At 41.8% G+C, this 18,649-nt stretch overlaps 1 protein-coding gene across 1 annotated transcript in view; it reads left to right on the forward strand.

Moving 5' to 3' along the window:
• The window catches only part of CLNK (cytokine dependent hematopoietic cell linker), a 204,393-nt gene extending 186,115 nt beyond the window's left edge, over positions 1 to 18,278 (forward strand). Inside the window, exons 18-19 of the mRNA XM_070458116.1 lie at positions 4,138 to 4,293; positions 14,681 to 18,278. Coding sequence (XP_070314217.1) covers positions 4,138 to 4,293; positions 14,681 to 14,827 — 303 coding nt within the window. The 3' untranslated portion in view covers positions 14,828 to 18,278. The remainder of the gene's footprint in view (positions 1 to 4,137; positions 4,294 to 14,680) is intronic.
• The last annotated feature ends 371 nt before the right edge of the window (positions 18,279 to 18,649 follow it).

The raw sequence follows: 18,649 nt of genomic DNA on the forward strand, positions 1-18,649 counted from the left end.
GGAGGTTGTCACTGAAAACGGGTTTTCAAATAGTTTTAGATTTGAGACTTGGTTGTACCACTTATCAGCTGTGTGATTTTCTCAAGTTCCTAAACATCTGTAAACGCAGGTTTCCTTATTTGTGAAATGAAAATAGTAAAATCAACCCTAAGGATCTATTTTGGAGACCAAATGTGGAGGCTAGGGTAGAAACGGAGGCTGCAATGGAAGGTACCTTCTTTCTGCTTTGTTCAAGATTCATGTCCTTCCTATAGGTCTGCCCAAGGTACAGTTGGCTTTTTACCTCTCACTTCTTTAAGAAATAGCAGGGCTGATGAATGCTGTAATAGTCAGGGTGTGATATATTATGGTGCAGTAACAAACAGCCCCAAGATCTCAGTTGCTTAGCAAAACAGAACTGTACTTGTCTCTTGAACTTCATGATCAAGACAGGTTTGGGTGGGTAGACCCCAACTGCTAGAGGCTCCATCTCAGTGTATGCTCGCTCACACCAATCAGGCACTGGCTTTCAACACATTCTCTCAAATATAACATGCTGCATCTCTGGTCACATTTCATTGGCCAGACTAAACCACATGACCAGACTCAACTTTAAAACAAGTGGAAACGTGTGAAAAAAAAAAAAAGGTTCCAAAGCTACATGTGGTCAAAAAAAGAGAGGACCTACCTGGAATAACTGGGATCAGATCAAATCACTACTATAACCATCATCACAAATAGAAAATAGTTGCTAAGCAACTAACTCTACTATGTGCAAGAACTAGAATAGATTGTTTAGAAGTGACAGAAAGGCTCTCAGGACCAATGGAACATCAAAACTTATCCTCAGCTAACCAATACAATTGTATTGTTAAGTGAGGAAATATAAAACTGAATGAGTTAGTTAATTAGCAGATGGGTGAATAAATGACAGGTTCCCAATAAATTTTAATAAAACTTAGCTCTCAGAATTTATATCATTAACTTATTAATACACATTATATATAATTATATAATAAATAATATATTGGTATCAAATTACTAAGTTAAATTATATGTAAGTTGCTAGGGTAAACAGAATAATGCTCCTCCCACCACGATATATCCACATTCTAATCCCCAATATCTGTGTCTCTGTCACCTTATATGGAAAGAAAGTTTGCAGATGGAATTAAGTTAGGAATCTTGAGATAGGGAAATTATTCTGGATTATCAGGGAAGGTTGACTATAATCACAAGGGTCCTTAGAAGAGGGAGACAGGAGGCTCAGAGTCAGGCCTAGAGAGCAACAAGGCAAGCACTGGTGGCAGCTTCTAGAAGCTGAAAAAGGCAAGAAAATACATTCTCCCCTAGTATCTCTAGAAGGAACACAGCCCTGCTGTCACCTTGATTTAAACCCAGTGAGTCCCGTATCAAACTTCAATCCCCAGAACTGTAGGAGAATAAATTTTTATGTTAGTCCATTGAGGTCACACAAATTTGTTATAGTAGTAGTAGGAAATTAATACATCTGATAACAAAGTATCCTGAATGTATTAGGAGTTGGCAAAACTATCTCATTCTCTAGATAAGGAAACCGAGGCTAAGGTTTCAATTACAAGGTGGAGAAAGTGGCAGAACCTGTATTAAAGATCAGTGCTGTTTTCAAAAGATCACAGAGGCCTCTAGCAGGCACTGTAGTTCTTTATTTTCTAGAAGGGACTAGAAAGGACTCATAGGTGGCTGGGTGGTGCTTGCCTCAAGGACTCTCTCTTCCCTCTCCCCGAGGAATCCCACGCATGGCTGACCTCTGCTGGGTCTAATGGTGGCATAGTTGTGCCAGCTCCAACCCTGTCTCTTCTTGGCTAATCAACCATCACACGCCCTGAGTCTCCTTCCCAAGAGAAAACTAGCTCTTAGAAGACCTACTTGCAGGAGCCCCTTGTGTGGATGGTGCTAGATGCGCAGCATACATGCCGTATGATGTCCTTCCAGCTACATGTGGGCATTTCCAAGGCTCCCGTCCCTCCCCTCCATGTGCCTGTTTCCAAAAAAGCATTGAGAAAACAGAATCTCAGTTGAATGACTTCATATTTTCCTACTTGGTTTGTCTCAGTTTTGTCAAAACATGTTTCCCATTTATGTAAGATAATTTATTTCAAATTGCAGGGTTGCCCGCATTCACTGTGACAAACTCACTGCAGTGTTAAATGATAAACCCCCAAACCAGCCATATGTCTTGGCCTCCTCTCCCTTTCTAATCTTTGGCTATGTTCTGTGCTTGAGTCTTAAGGCTTTAATTATGGCTGAATGTTTTTGGCAAAACAGGTTCCAGAAAATTCCTTAAAGTCACATTATGCACTTGGAGATTGGTGTATTTATAGCAAGAATGTGACCTTGGCCTTTTGGTATTCCGTTGATTAGCTGTGATGTGTCAGGAGATCCACTTAGATAATTAGAACCTAATTCCCTTACCTGTAAAATGGGGATAAAACACCTCCTCAAGCCTTATATAAGGAACAAATGAAATGTGTATAAAGTGCTTGGCATCTTGAGAGAAGTTTTCAATAAACCTTAGCTGCCAGCATCATGACATCACTATAGTTTTATAGTATTATTTATAAATTTAATATATTTATAGTGTTATTACAGAGTATTATAATCATTATTATATATGCATGTATATAATATCTATAAACATATAGCTATGAAATATAGTTGATAGAGGAGATAATTACAAATATAAATTATCATATATAATACCTATCATACAAAGAATGCATAGTACTGTACGTACTTAAGTAGATCTACTCTACAGATTATTTATAACTACATATCCAAGAATCGATGCAATTGCAGCTAAAGATTTTTCCGTGTTTTTCCTCATATAACTGACATGATGTAGCCACAGAACTAAGGCTTATATGTGTACCTGTTCAGGAAGATTGCTCCATTTCTTAGCCTTTTATGACCAGACCTTCATCCTGAGCTACTCCCCAGGGTGTGCCTGATTATTTGATATTATATTTATAGCTTGTCTACTTACAGCCTTCAGACCATTTCACACTGTTGGCCTTCTTTTGGAAACCTCCACTGTCTGCCCTCGGCTTCCGTGACACTGACGCTTCTGAGTTTCAGTCCATCTCTGAGACATCAATTTGGAGTGTTTTGTTGTCTCCTCTTCTTTGCCCTGCACTTCCTGTCGCCTCAGCCCAGGCTCTATTTTCTATTTCTCCTTCATAAAGTCTTGCCACTCACTTTGACGTCAGTCACTGAAGCCCTCTCCCCATGCGGAGGATCGCCGTCAATGCTCAAATCCTCTCTCACTCAGAGCCTGCGGTGGTTCCCACTGTCTCTAGAATAATAGCCTGAACATTAGCAGAACAGGAAATGCATGAACCTTGGCAGATGGAGGCAAGCAACCCCAGAGAGGGGAGGAAAGGGAAGTCAGAGGGGGCGGCTTATGCAAACACTAAGAACCTGAAAGCAAGATGGTGCCCCTGGGAAATGGTAGCTTGACCAGCACCATCATCCCAAGGCTGGAGGCTGCAGGAGTGACCGAGATAAGACTGCAGGAGAGTCTGGTACCTTGGTCTGTGAACATCATGTTATAGTGGTAGGCAAGGCACTGAGGACAGCGGGGGATGTTGGAAGATTTGGAAGAAGAGGGTGTTGTGATCTGACTGGTGCACTTCTCACAAAATAACAACAACCCCTAGACACGTTGTTGTTCAGTCACTCAGTCGTGTCTCTTTGCGACACCATGGACTGCAGCTCTCCAGGCTTTCCTGTCCTCACTATCTCTTGGAGTTTGCTCAAACTCATGTCCATCAAGTCAGTGATGCCATCCAACCCTCTCATCCTCTGTCACCCCTTCTTCTCCTGCCATCAACCTTTACCAGCATCAGGGTCTTTTCCAGTGAGTTAGCTGTTTGCATCAGGTGGCCAAAGTATTACAGCTTTAGCTTCAGTCCTTCCAATGAATATCCAGGGTTGATTTCCTTTAGGATTGTAACCTTCAGTAAACACCTACTGAATTAAATTGAATAAAGAACTGGCTTGCCAAAAACTAAAGCCACTTGGGGATCTCAGGCACACAGGCTTCACTGCTGTGCCTGTTGGGAGGGTGGATTCTGATTATACTATCCGTGAAGATCATTGTTCTTCCTTTTGCTTCAGGATGGCACCTTCTTGGTCCGAGATTGCTCTGCAAAATCCAGGGCGGAGCCCTACGTGCTGGCGGTGTTTTATGGGAACAAAGTCTATAATGTGAAAATCCGCTTCCTGGAGAGGAATCAGCAGTTTGCCCTGGGGACAGGACTCAGAGGAGATGAGGTGGGTGTAAGCCAGTGGCTTCTCTTTTGCAGGCAAAGGACAGCAATAAGGGGAGCCCTGAAGGAGTTCACAGGGATTCTCTAGTGGCTCAGACTGGAAAGAGTCTGCCTGCAATGTGGGAGACCCAGGTTCGATCCCTGGAGAAGGAAATAGCAACCCTCTCCAGTATTCTTGCCCGGAAAATCCCATGGATGGAGGAGCCTGGTGGGCTGCAGTCCTTAGGGTCGCAAAGATTTGGACACAACTGGGCGACTTCACTTTGGGAGGTGCTGGCTGAGACACTTCCAAATCTCCATGATTGCAGGATCTCAGGAGAGCCGCCCTGGAGGTACAGAAAGTAATCTAATCCTTCCAGCCCCTTCCATAAGCATCCTCGCCCATGTCTTAGCTCACAGGACCTGCAGCCAATCCTGACGTTTCCATGCACCCTCTCTCCTGCTTGGCCCATTAAAGAAAACTCATTCTTAACACACATCTCCGTCCTACCTGGCAGGAATCCTTCCCTGAGACCCATGTTAATGCCACACTCCTTCCCCACTGAGTGCTGAACTCACACTGCAGCCATTCTGGCGACATCCCCAGTATTGGCATTAGGAATCGGTATGTGTGTGTCCCCACATTGATCGTGGGCTCAGTCACTGCATCCAGTGCTATGCTGAGCATGACCAAGCTCGGTACACGTCTGCTGAGAGGCGGCTAGGTGCAAGAATGACTCTATTAAAGCATTCATTAATAACTGAATAAATAGAGCAGAGAGAAAAGGGAAAGGAGATTGATTTCTGCTGTGTTTATGCTAGGCTGGTCTGTCTGAATTATCTTATTTTAACCCTCAACAGCTCTTTGATAGAACAGTGGTTCCTATCTTAGACGTAGGAAAATTGAGGCTTAGAAAATTAAGTCGAGGGCTGGAGATGCACAGGTGGTGAGGGAGCAAAGAGAAGCTGTTCTTTCAACTCTTCTGGAAGGAAGGTAGGAAGGAGGGAGGGAGGGAGGGAGGGAGGGAGGAAAGAGAAGGCAAGACAGGGTTCAAGTTCTATCACCACGTACTAAGAGTGTAAACTCAGGCCAGTCACTTCACTTCTCTGGGCTTTCAGTTCAGTTCAGTTGTTCAGTCATGTCCAACTCTTTGTGACCCCATGAACTGCAGCACGCCAGGCTTCCCTGTCCATCACCAACTCCCAGAGTCCACCCAAACTCATGTCCATCGAGTCAGTGATGCCATCCAACCATCTCATCCTCTGTCATCCCCTTCTCCTCCTGCCCTCAGTCTTTCCCAGCATCAGGGTCTTTTCAAATGAGTCAGCTCTTCACATCAGGTGGCCAGAGTATTGGAGTTTTAGCTTCAACATCAGTCTTTCCAATAAACACCCAGGACTGATCTCCTTTAAGATGGACTGGTTGGATCTCTTTGCAGTCCAAGGGACTCTCAAGAGTCTTCTCCAACACCACAATTCAAAAGCATCAATTCTTTGGCACTCAGATTTCTTTATAGTCCAACTCTCACATCCATACATGACTACTGGAAAAACCATTGCCTTGACAGGATGGACCTTTGTTGGCAAAGTAATGTCTTGCTTTTTAATATGCTGTCTAGGTTGGTCATAACTTTCCTTTCAAGGAGTAAGCGTCTTTTGATTTCATGGCTGCAATACCATCTGCAGTGATTTTGGAGCCCAAAAATATAAAGTCAGCCACTGTTTCCACTGTTTCTCTGGGCTTTAAGTTCTGTAAATGTTCTTTGGAAGTCTTAACTTGTGTAATTCGGTGATTCTCATGTACCCCCTCAGCTTATCTGTCAGTATATGTTATAGGCTGAATTGTGGCCCCCTTCCAAATTCCTATGTGACAATTCTAGCCCCCAGCACCTCCGAATGTGACCGTATTTGCAGACAGGGTCTTTTTGTTTGTTTTTGTTTTCTTTATTTATTTTGACTGCATCAGGTCTTAGTTGAGGCGTGTAGGGTCTTTTGTTGCAGCACACGGCCTCTTTAGTTTGGGCACATTTGCTCCAGAGCGTGCAGACTCAGTAGTTGTGGTCATCAGGCTTAGTTGCCCCGTGGCATGTGGGATCTTAGTACCCTGACCAGGGATCAAACCCATGTCCCCTGCATTGCAAGGAGGTTTCATAACCACTGGGCCACCAGGGAAGTTCCCTAGAGATGAGGTCTTTAAAGAGGTGACAAAGATAAAGCGAGGTCACTAGAGTGGCCTCTGACCCCATAGGCCTGGTGTCCTTATGAGAAGAGGAGATTAGGACATAGACACACACAGATGTGTGGTCACAGAGAGAAAGGGGACATTTCCAAGCCGAGATAGGCCTTAGAAGGAACCAATCCTGCCAGCACTTTGATCTTGGAATTCTGACCTCCAGATCTGTAAGAAAATGAATTTCCATCATTTAAGTCCCCTGCCACCCGAGTCGGTGGTACTTTGTTGTGGAAGCCCAAGAACACTGGTACAGTCGGAATCCAGAACTGTCACACAAACACCGATTGTTCTTCAATAGATATCAAGATGACTGTTGCCAAGGCTGCCAAAATGCTTCAGGAAGGCATGAGTGTGGACACTCCAGCTTAAACCCAGCGCCTGACCCAGGGCACTTTTCTGAGAATCACACATGGCTGGAGGGGGTGGTCCGCACTGGCCAGGCCACCATGGGGTCATTTCACCAGACTCTGCTCCAGCCTGGGAAAGTTCTGGCATGAAGGAGAACATGAGTGAATAAATAAATTAATACATAAATAAATCTTCCAAATATTGCCAGATAAGAAAGGGATCAAAAGATCAAATTGCCAACATTCAATAGATCATGGAGAAAGCAAAGGAGTTCCAGAAAAACATCTACTTCTGCGTCATTGACAACATGAAAGCTTTTGACTGTGTGGATCACAATGAACTGAGGAAAATTCATGGGCATACACCTTACCTGTCTCCTGAGAAATCTGTATGAAGGTCAAGAAGCAACAGTTAGAACCAGACATGAAACAACTGACTGGTTCAAAGTTGGGAAAGGAGTATGACAAGGCTTTATATTGTCACACTGCTTGTTTAACTTATATGCAAGTACATCATGTGAAATGCTGGGCTGGATGAATCACAAGCTGGAATCAAGATTGCCAGGAGAAATATCAACAACCTCAGATATGCAGATGAAACCACTTTAATGGCAGAAAGTGAAGAGGAACTAAAGAGCCTCTTGATGAGGGTAAAAGAGGAGAGTGAAAAAGCTGGTTTCAAAGTCAACATTAAAAAGACTAAGATCGTGGCATCTGGCTCCATCACTTCATGGCAAATAGAAGGGGAAAAAGTGGCAACAGTGACATTTTATTTTCTCAGGCTCCAAAATCACTGCGGACGGTCACTGTAGCCATGACAGTAAAAGATGTTTGTTCCTTGGAAAGAAAGTTAAGACAAATCTAGACAAAATAATAAATAGAGACATCACTTTGCTGACAAAAGTCTGTACACTCAAAGCTATGGTTTTTCCAGTAGTCATGTACAGATGTGAGAATTGGATCATAAAGAAGGCTGAGTGCCAGAGAATTGATGCTTTTAAACTGTGCTGCTGGAGAAGACTCTTGAGAGTTTCTCGGAATACAAGGAGATCAAACCAGTCAATCCTAAAGGAAATCAACCCTGAATATTCATTGGAAGGACTGAGGCTAAAGCTGAAGCTCTAGTATTTTGACCAGCTGATTCACTGTAAAAAAAAACAAACCCTGATGCTGGGAAAGATTGAAGGCAAATGGAGAAGGGGGTGGCAGAGGATGAGATGGTTAGATAGCATCATTGACTCAGTGAACTTGAAATTTGAGCAAACTCCTGGAGATATAGTGGAAGACAGAGGAAACTGGCATACTGCAGTCCATGGGGTCACAGAGCTGGACATGACTTAGCGACTGAACAACGAAAACAAAGGGTTACAGCAAAACTAAAAAGAGGATTTGCAACCATTTCCTTTTGTGATGAGGATTAGTGAGTTAATGAATGTCAAACACTAAGAACACTACCTGGGACATATCAATAAATGTTTGTTATTATTATTTTTTATTATTCTGACTGGGTCATGGTGATAACTAGGACATAGTTCCCCTTAGGTCCAGATAGGGTGTGCATGCTCAGTCATGTCTGACTCATTGTGACCTTATGGACTGTACAGCCCACCAGGCTCCTCTGTCCATGGAATTTTCCAGGCAGGAATACTGGAGTGAGTTTTCATTTCCTGCTCCAATGGATCTTCTCGAGCCAGGGATTGAACCCGCGTCTCTTGTCTGCTGCATTGGCAGGCAGACACAAGATTCTACACCACTGCACCACCTGGGAAGCCCCTAGGTCCAGATACCTATGGTTAATGGAGTTTCCCAGCTCAATTTCCCTTTATTCTTTGGTGTCTTCTGCCAGCTCATAGAATTTCTCATTTAGAAAAAAAAAAAAAAGGCTTATCTGACTCTGACTTTAAGTGCTTGGGATTCCTTTTCCTTAGAGAATACAAGAAATGGAAATCACGTTCCCTAAAATGTATGTGCTGGGCTGTCTCTGAGCTGCTGTTTTCATTCGCTGTCGCCTTTGAAAACACTCTGGAAAGGATGCATTATTGAATCCCTTTTACCAGTGAGGAAACCAAGCTCTAAAGAGGTTACAGCTTTTTCCAAGCTATACTTTGGTCTCCCTGTGAAAGAGGAAACAATAGCCCTACAATAACTTCCTAATAGTGTTGAAGCAGGTTGCCAGCCAGTTCACGGCCAGCCTCAGCAGGTAAACAGTTGTCATCCTGACCACCCTAGGATTAGACCATCAGCTTCCAGATGAACTGCTCTAATTATCGCCATCAAGGAGCCTTAAGAATCCAAATGCATTGGTTGGCCAAAAACTTCATTTGGGTTTTTCTGTAGATGGTATGGAAAAACCTCAATTTTTTGGCCAAGCCAGTATAACTGACTCACTTTTCTGTATACCTGAAACGTTGTAAATCAACTATACTTCAATGAAAAATAATTAAATAAAATCAGCATATCATTTTCCCAGATTTTTACGATACTTGTAGTACTTTTAGGCCTAAAAATCTTATATTTTGAGATTTTTTTCTCAATTTATATAAATTTTCATTTGTATAACCTAAAAAAATACAAATGCTTAAGAGGACTCTTTTTGTGTTATTATGGAGGTTTCTCCTCTCATGCATCTCCCATGCAAGAGTCTCCTTTTCATGTTTATTTCACACTTACATCATTTATTACGCAGAGACACTATACTGTGCAGTTAATGATTATTAATTAACTTGATTGATTTGATCCTCATAGCAACCCTTAAAGTAGGTGCTATCAATATCACCATCTAGCTGACAGTGAAACTGAGGCACAGAAATGCAAAGTCACTGACCCACAGACATGTGCGTGCCACAGTCACTGTCCTACTCTTTTCAACCCCACGGACTGGAGCCCTTCAGGCTCCTCCATCCAAGGGAGTCTCCAGGCAAGAATACTGGAGTGTGTTGCCACTTCCTTCTCCAGGGGATCTTCCCCACCCAGGGATCAAATCCATATCTCCTGCATTTGGCAGGCAGATTCTTTACCACTGAACCACCTGGGAACCAGGGCCCACAGACACAGCTGGGGTTCAATATAGTCTGCAAAAATATTGCCTTTCTCACATAGCCTCAGACAGCATCAAACAAATGCAAATGATCCCCAATCCATTTGAAAATAACCTAGAACTTCAGTTGAAAATCAGTTAACACCTACCTGGAGCTTAGTGTGAGCCAGACGCTGGGTGAAGAATCACAATTCACAGGCGATTCTTCCTGCCTCTCTTCTGAATGAGCTATGCCCTGGTGTAGAGGGGAGTGACCTAGATGGCTCTCAGTTCTACCACACTTTTCATCGTTCTGTTTGAACCCTTTGCCTTTAGGAGGAAGAATCTCCCATTGCTAAGAAAAGATGAAAGAATTTCCTGCAGCAAGGCTTTGCTCAATGAAAATCAGCTACTAGCTATTTTATCCGGTGCTTGAATAAAGTAGCATCTCAGCTGACTCTGCAGGAGAACCGTAATGAGGCACAGGTTTTCAAGGATCATTTTGATTTCCTGTGGCTTGTTGGCTGTTTTGCAAACTTTAGAATTTAACTGTGCATACAGTGCAGGAACACCTCTAACACAAGAGCTATTTTGAAAGTAAGATGAGATGATGTAAACAGGATTCTAGACACACAGAGGGAGGCAGGTGGTTAGTAAGTACCGCTTCTACCTTAAATGATCCCCTAAAGTCCTTGCACTGGGTCTGTGTGCCCTGGGTTTGAATGAAAAGCTCACAAAGGGCCATAAGAGTTGCAGCAGCCTGGTCTGGTCCCCTGGGAAGGCACGGCGTGTCAACATCGTCACAAGCACAGAAGGTGAGCAAATCCACATAGGCCTGCAAAGAATGAGCCTAGGAAGGTCCAAGCTGCAGCATATTATAAAGTTGAGTCATTCTGTTAGCCATGTGACTAGAAATTCATGTCTGAATTTAGATTTAGGGAGCACCCAGAGCTTCCTGTGATTGCTGTAACAAAAGACCACAAAATTGGTAGCAAAAACAACAAATATGTATTCTTTCGAAGTTCCAGAGTCTAGAATTCTGCAACCAAGGTGTTGGCAGGTTACACTTCTTCTGGAGGCTCTAGGAGAAGATCCTTTCTGCCTCTTCCAGCTTTTGGCGGTTGTCAACAAATCTTGGCTTCCCTGGCTGGTGGCCACATCACTCTGATCACTGCCTCTGATGTCACGCTGTCTCCTCCAAGTGACTCTTCCTCTGTTTCCATCTTATGGGAATACTTTTAGGGATAACCTAGGCTGACCTCCTCTCTCGAGGTCTTCCTCTCAGGACTTCCCTGGTGGTCCAGTGGTTAAACATCCTCCTGCCAATGCAGGGGACATGGGTTCAATCCCTGGTCTGGGAAGATTCTCCATGCCGAGGGGAAACTCAGCTCAAGAGTTGCAACTATTAAAGCCCACATCCCCAGACTCCATGCTCCGCAACCAAAGAAGCCTGCAAAGAGAAGCCAGCACAGGGCAACCAGAGAGCAGCCCCACTCTCCACAACCCAAGAAAGGCTGTGTGCAGCAATGCAGACCTAAGAAAGCCAAAACTAATTTTTTTTTTAAATACCTCCCTCTCAAGATCCGTAACATAGTCCCAACTATTGTCATGCAAAGTAATATTCTTTTGCTTGAAATATTCACAGATTCCAGGAACTAGGACACAGGATATCTTGTGGAGGCCACTTTTCAGTCCGCATCTCTCATTTGTTCAGTGTTGGCCCACACCTTCATCTTATGCTTACGTTATGCTAGATCTGATGCTTCATTCTGGGGACAGAGAGCAGAGGAAGGCGGGTCTCTACCATCCAGGGGAATACTCTGTTAATCTGTGCTCATCAATGCCTACACCTAAGCAGGGCTAAGATTTGAAATATTTAGCACCTGATAGAACAATGGCCCTGGACCAGCCAGTGAGGTACCTACTTGTTAACATCCTGCAGAACTCTACTTGCTGCCGAGCTTTAGAACTCACCTCTGTCAACATTTCTGTGGAGTCGTAAAAAGAAGCGATCTCAATCAGACCTTTCCTTGTCCTGCAAACACTTGTGATAAATTGCTGAAAATTATGATAGACGTTTACCTGATAAAGTTTAAAGACTAAGAAATAGAAGTAATTAATCAATGAGTTGATTATTCACGTCTCAGGTCTGTTTCTCTTCGTTCTCTCTTTGGGTCTCTCTGTCTCTTCCTCTTTTTCTCTTTTCTTCTACTATTCCCATGTGTGGATCCAAACAGAATGGTTAAACTTTCTGGCAGAGAAACATTGCCTATGGTTGGTATTTAGGGCAATTGCAAAAGGTTTAAACAAATTTTAATATCTAATATGAGGATGGTATTTACTGTCCTCCTGAAAAAGGGAATTTAATATAAAAGTTTTAAGTGCTTAATTATAATCTTTCTAAAAACTATCTTTAGAGTAATATGTCAGCTGTTGGCCTATCTCTGGAAGTCAGTAATAAGATATGACAGAATAACATTACGCCTGCCCAGCTTGCTTCCTACTACTTGTTAAAATTACAATTTCATATCAAATACCGTCCATGTAGTAGATTATAAATAATAAGTATTGAATTCATTATTTGGGGACTATCCTAGAGAAAATAGATTACAAAGCAGGCATTTTTTCCCTCTAAAGATTAATTCCAGAGAAAAAAGAGCCAAAATAGGGGAATAGATTATCTCTATAAATACACGTAAGATATAAGAATGTATTCACGCCAAGATATTCTTATAATATGGAACCAAAATACTAGATGTCTATACCAATCCCCAACAAAATTTGAATGTAAGTAATGGATTTGTAATGTTGACAAAAACTCAAGTCTGGAGATTATTTCCACAGCACTTTATCCCTACATGAAACGATCTATTTGGAGAGGGAATTCTTTTCCATCTGCCACCACTGAATGCAATGCATGAGTCTCCATGAGGACAGAGACCTTGACAATCTCATTCCCTCTTGAATGTCCCTCAGGCCTGCAAACATTCCTGTGGGGGGTGCAGAGGGAGGATGTACAAAACAACAGAGAATGAAAAGTGTGAATCGCTTAGTCATTCCTTTTTTCAGACGATCTCCCCAACACAGGGATCGAAACTGGATTTCCCAAATTGCAGGCAGATCCTTTACCGTCTGAACCACCAGAGAAGCCCAAGAGAATCAAAGTCATCCCCAAACACAGCTCCCTCCTTCACACAGCACCGTCTGGACCCAGCTCTGTCGGAACACTGGGTTTCCAGGCCACAGGCAAAGTTGCATCAGGGAAGAAACTGATACACATCCAGAAAAACCAGTTTGCATTCCTGGTCCTGCCCCCAACTGTGTGACTTCTGAGCAAGTCGCTCCCCACTCTGAGCTGGTTTCCTTGGCTCTTCAGGGAAGGTCCATTCCTGCCCTGCTCACTTCACAAAAAGTTACAAAAGGCAGGAATTCCTGTCTGTGTTCACACGTGCTCAACACCTGTCTTTGCACACGCTTCTTCCTCTGCTCTTAGCATCTTTAAACCACCTTGTCCACTTAACTCACCCACCCTGTATAGCCCATCTCAAGTCTGTATCTTCCACAAAGCACTTCCTGATTCCTCTATATTCAAAACCACCTTCCCTTCCATTAAGTCACCCCATCACTTTATCTGTACATCTCTGGAAAACGTAAAAGTGTAACATTCTGCTGTTACCTGTTTATCGCATAAGAAATCCAGGTAAGAACACTAAATTGGCCAAGAACTACCAGGCCAAGCCCTGTGGTCATCAGTATTCTTCCTGATTAGTCTAGAATGCGTCAGAACCAGAGGGGTGCACAGGAGAGAGGCTCCACTGCAGACATTCCCATCAATTTACAAAGTGAGGTCAAGACTTGATCGTCCACATTTTAACTTGTCACAGCTGAGGGACAGGTAAGGGAGGCACCGGGGAGTCTCCGTGGCTGACTACAGTGTAATTAACCCATCTGAACTGCTTATCGTAGGAACATAACGACAGAGTGGAAACTGACCACTGTGACCTGATTCTGGCAAACAGTACATGGGTGGGAAGCTTCGAGAACTGTGGAGGGCTCACTTCTGGTCACCCTCCTTATCTTGATCTTACCATTTATCAGGCAGATCAAGAGCTTCTTTGCCACATCCTTAAAAAAAAAAATCTACTTTCTCCAGAGGGAAAATGTGAGAGGGGAGGGATAAACTGGGAGATTGGAGTTGACATATACACACTACTATATATAAAATACATAAGTAATAAGGATGTACTGTAGCACACAGGGAACTCTACTCAATCCTCTGTAATGACCTATATGGGAAAATAATCTAAAAGAATGGATAATGGATATGTGTATATGTATAACTGATTCACTTTGATGTATGCCTGAAGCTAACACAGCATTGTAAATCAACTATTTGTTGCTTTCATTGTTATTATTCAGTCGCTCAGTCATGTCTGACTCTGTGCAACCCCATGGACTAGAGCACGCCAGTCTCCTCTGTCCTCCAGTGTCTCCTGGAGTTTGCTCAGATTCATGTCCATTGAGTCAGAGATAACATCTAGCCATTTCATCCTCTGTTGCCCCCATCTCCTTTGGCTTTCAATCTTTCCCAGCATCAAGATCTTTATCTACTATACTCCAATCAACTATATTCTAAATCAACTATACTCCAATATTTTTTTTAAATCACTTCCTGATATACCTTTACAATTTAAAAAAAAAAAAAAGTCAAATGAGTTACCCTCTTTCCTAAGTAAAACAAAGCATCTTAGGCTGTACTTTAACCTACACACACGAAGGTCCTAAATTTTCACTAACTTTCTCTTCTGTGTTTCAGAAGTTTGACTCGGTGGAAGCCATCATTGAACACTACAAGTATTTTCCTATTATACTCATTGACGGGAAAGATAAAACTGGGACCCACAGGGAGCAGTGTTACCTGACTCAGGCCCTCCCTGTCAACAGACACTTCTCACCTAGGTAGCCTGGTCTGTTGTTTCATCTTCAAATCAGTGGATCCAGTGCCTCTATCATTTTTGCCCTTTGTTTCAAAAAAGATTATTTTCTGTGGCTTCAAGGAATTACTCCTTTGATTTTGCAGAAAAGAAAAACATTCTACAATTGAAACTGGAAAATCAACACGGTTTTGAAGGCTCACACCACAGAAGAAATAAGTATAAGATGCAAAAATTTTTAAAAAAAACTGGTTTTTAAAAAATATCTTCCAAAGAAAAGAACTACAAACAAGGTCATTATGCTCATGTTACAGATGAGCAGCCACAGTTTGAAGAAGCTATTGCTTCAGGGATTGCAACTGGCACTTGATAAGTCTGGGTGAGAGTCCCCAAATCTATGATCCTTCTAGTGCCTGGTGCTGTCCTCTTGATTTCAAAACTGTTTGGACTTGTGAATTCAGAATGTCTTTGTGACTCCTTATGCTAAAGATGTAGGTGAATGTTAGCTCTCCTTTATCTGTAATTCTAGAAATTTAATTATAGGGAAGGATGTGGTATGGAAAAACAGATCACTTGTGAACACCACTTGAAGGACAGAAATCAGAAATGTTTTAATATGGTGTGAAATGGCTTCCCGCAGAGCATGGCAGGTAAAGAATCCTCCTGCAGTGCGGGAGACACAGGAGACATGGGTTCGATCCCTGGGTCAGGAAGATCCCCTGGAGGGGGAAATTGGCAACCCGCTCCAGTATTCTTGCTTTGAGAATTCCATAAACATAGGAACCTGGCAGGCTACAGTCCGTGGGGTCACAAAGAGGTGGACACAGCTGAGTGACTGACTCATATGTGTATGAAGCGACCACAGTACCATTACCAGCCGACTCTCTTTAGAGTAGCTTTAAGCCCACTGGAATTAACAAATTCATAGTAAGGGATTAAGGGCAAGTCTGAGGGAAAGTAGAATTTTTATAATTCCAATTGCAGACTTCCATTCAAAGGGAAAGAACTGTTCTCAAATTAATGCCAGTGTCTTACAGGAACTTTGTACATATCATGATATAGTCCCCTCTGAGTACTAAAGGAAATGGCAACCCACTCCAGAATCCTTGCCTGGAGAATCCCAGGGACAGGGGAGCCTGGTGGGCTGCCGTCTATGGGGTCGCACAGAGTCGGACACGACTGAAGCGACTTAGCAGCAGCAGCAATACTAAAAGGATTACATTTCACTCCTATTTCATAACACAGATGAAGAAATGGGCTCAAAGACGTCACTGATGTTACTCAATATCAGAGATCCCAGATTTTTATTATCGTTGTGCCTGGTTTCATCCAAGCATGTCTCCCCAGGTAACTTCTCTGCCCTAGGCAATTTTATAATCAGGTTGAAAAATTTAAAAGAGACAGGGACAATTTGAAAATGCAGATTTACTCATGTTAAAATATATAAATAAACTCTTGTAGCAGTGTAAAGTTTATTTTAAAAAAGAAAAAAGAGTGGTGATTGAAATTAATAGAACACCATGAACTTTAAAAGTTTTCAAAGCCTACATGTGAAATACATGGAATATTTATGTAACTGTAGTTTAGCTTTAATGCAGAAGTAAAGCCAGAAAGAATGAGAAGGTAAGAGATATCAAAGGAAACAATACAAGTGATATTTCCCGGGCAGCATGGAAACAGACTCTGCAGAGAGGACACAGGCTTGGAGGCAGAAAGACTCTTACCCTCACCCTGAAAAGCTATTAAAAGATTCCTGATAACTGATTCACTTCTTACTGGGGCCATGCCATTCCATGCTGTGTTCTCAAAAAATGTTTCGGAGTCTCCTCAAGTATTGTTGTTAAAGTCCAAGAACATCAGGTGGTTGTTGCTATCGTATAGGCTTGTGTTTTTAAAAATCGTTTATTATTTCTTATTCATAAATGTATGTGATAAAGCTAAAAGGAAAAAGAAGAACCATCTTAAAATGCTCACAATTCTTATACATATGAAAATTTCTGGAAATAACTTTCTTAATAGTGACAGAGGTTGCTTCAAAGGAGTGGGGTTGAGGGACCATGCTAGTTGAGTCTTCCAGAACTCAGAGGCCAAGATAAGAGTTAGATGTGCAAACATTAATTGGAGATAATGACCAAGATTGAGAGAAGGAACAGGGGTAGGTGGGAGAGACTTCAGGCTACGATGGAAGTCTGACACCTGTGAGAGGACGAGGGAAGGAGAGAGGAATGGGTAGAAAAAGCATCAGATTGAGATGTAACTCTGGAAGGGGCTTGGTCAGCCCATCGGCAAGATCAGAGCAAAGACTGCCCGCAGAGGACAGAGCCCGTGTTGTGCAGAAATGTCCATGTCTTAGTTAACACCAGGCTAAGTCGTGGCCAGAGGCTACCCAGGAAAACACGACCTTCACATGCTCTGGGAGACCCAGAAGGTGCTATCACTAGAGGCCAACAAATAACTTCTTGATCAGCAAGTTCTTTCAAGGGCAATTCAAGGGGCTCACCTCCATGCCTGCCACAGTGACATTCTGATTTTCAGTGTTGATTGTAATAAGGACATTTTGCTTGTAATAGATTACTTAAGAATAAGAATATATAAATCTCAAAGGTACTTTATTCTTACAACAATTTGCAAAGAAGGCAAGGGCAGGTATTCTTATCGATTTTATAATTAAGGAAATTATGTCTCCTTGGCCAAAATCTTAGAGTGACCTACTTGTGGCTAGAACCAAGGTCTTCATACACAGTTTTCCTATTCAGTGTCTAGATATTTGTTGGATCTGTAATTGAAAGTTCAATGATTTGGGCTTGGCATGCCCAAATTTCAAAGAGTTTTATTCCCTTTTCAACCATTTTTTCAGTTGTTAAGTGTCACTTGAAACCTAGCTTCAATACAGTAGTGGAATTTTAGCTTTATCTGATCATAGCATCTATTCATTCAAGATATTTCTTTTTGAGTAAATAATTTCCATTTTGGATCAATTTATATCTTCCTCATATTTAATAATATCTTGTTAAAAGCACTTGTTTGTGTATTGCATGTATATTTGTTACTAGGCATTCTTGTAGATGTTGGAATAACAGCAGTGACTTAAGTGGGAGAAACAGACAATAAATAAATATACAATGAATAAGACAACCTTAAGTTAGTTTCCCATTACTTTGATGTGTTTTCTTGACACTTTTCACTAAGTGCTTGTGAGTGAGGTCGATATTAGATATTTTGATGAAACTCATTGACTTGGATTTAAAAAGTATTGAACCAGAAATTTTTAAAATTTCCCAGAGTTACATGGAAAACTGCCCCTCTTGGTATGTATGTGTGAGTAACCTTGTAACCATGTCATAGATTAACTCTTCTGCTCAAATTATGATAAAGGAATGAAATTTTAACCCACTATCAAATTTAGTTCATTGCTGGGTATGTGTGTGTACACATACATTTTTTATAAGATAGTCTATAAAATAAATGATCAGCACAATATTTCTGTATAGACTTGTCTATATTGAGTAATATTTGTTCTAGCCAAGCATACTTTCAGGTTTGGTTTTTTGTTTTGTTTTTTTTTTTTTGCACATTACAACTGTACTAACTTAAATGAAAGCAAATATGTAATTAAATGTCATGACTATAACTGTGTATTAAGTTCAAAATATAGTTTAATTTTGTTTGATTCATGCTCTATTATCTCTCAAAGCCCTTTTGAAATCGTATTTATAGTTAATTTATGAGAAATTTTTCTAGAACAATTTTTGGCATGCTAGATTTGAGAGATAAAGGCCAAAAAGACCTAATTTCTGTGCTAGAGGGCTAAAAGCCTGGCAGGCAAGATACACACATAGTTAAAATCATGC

The sequence above is a fragment of the Odocoileus virginianus genome, chromosome 29 (genome assembly GCF_023699985.2).
Source record: "Odocoileus virginianus isolate 20LAN1187 ecotype Illinois chromosome 29, Ovbor_1.2, whole genome shotgun sequence".
Taxonomy (NCBI): domain Eukaryota; kingdom Metazoa; phylum Chordata; class Mammalia; order Artiodactyla; family Cervidae; genus Odocoileus; species Odocoileus virginianus.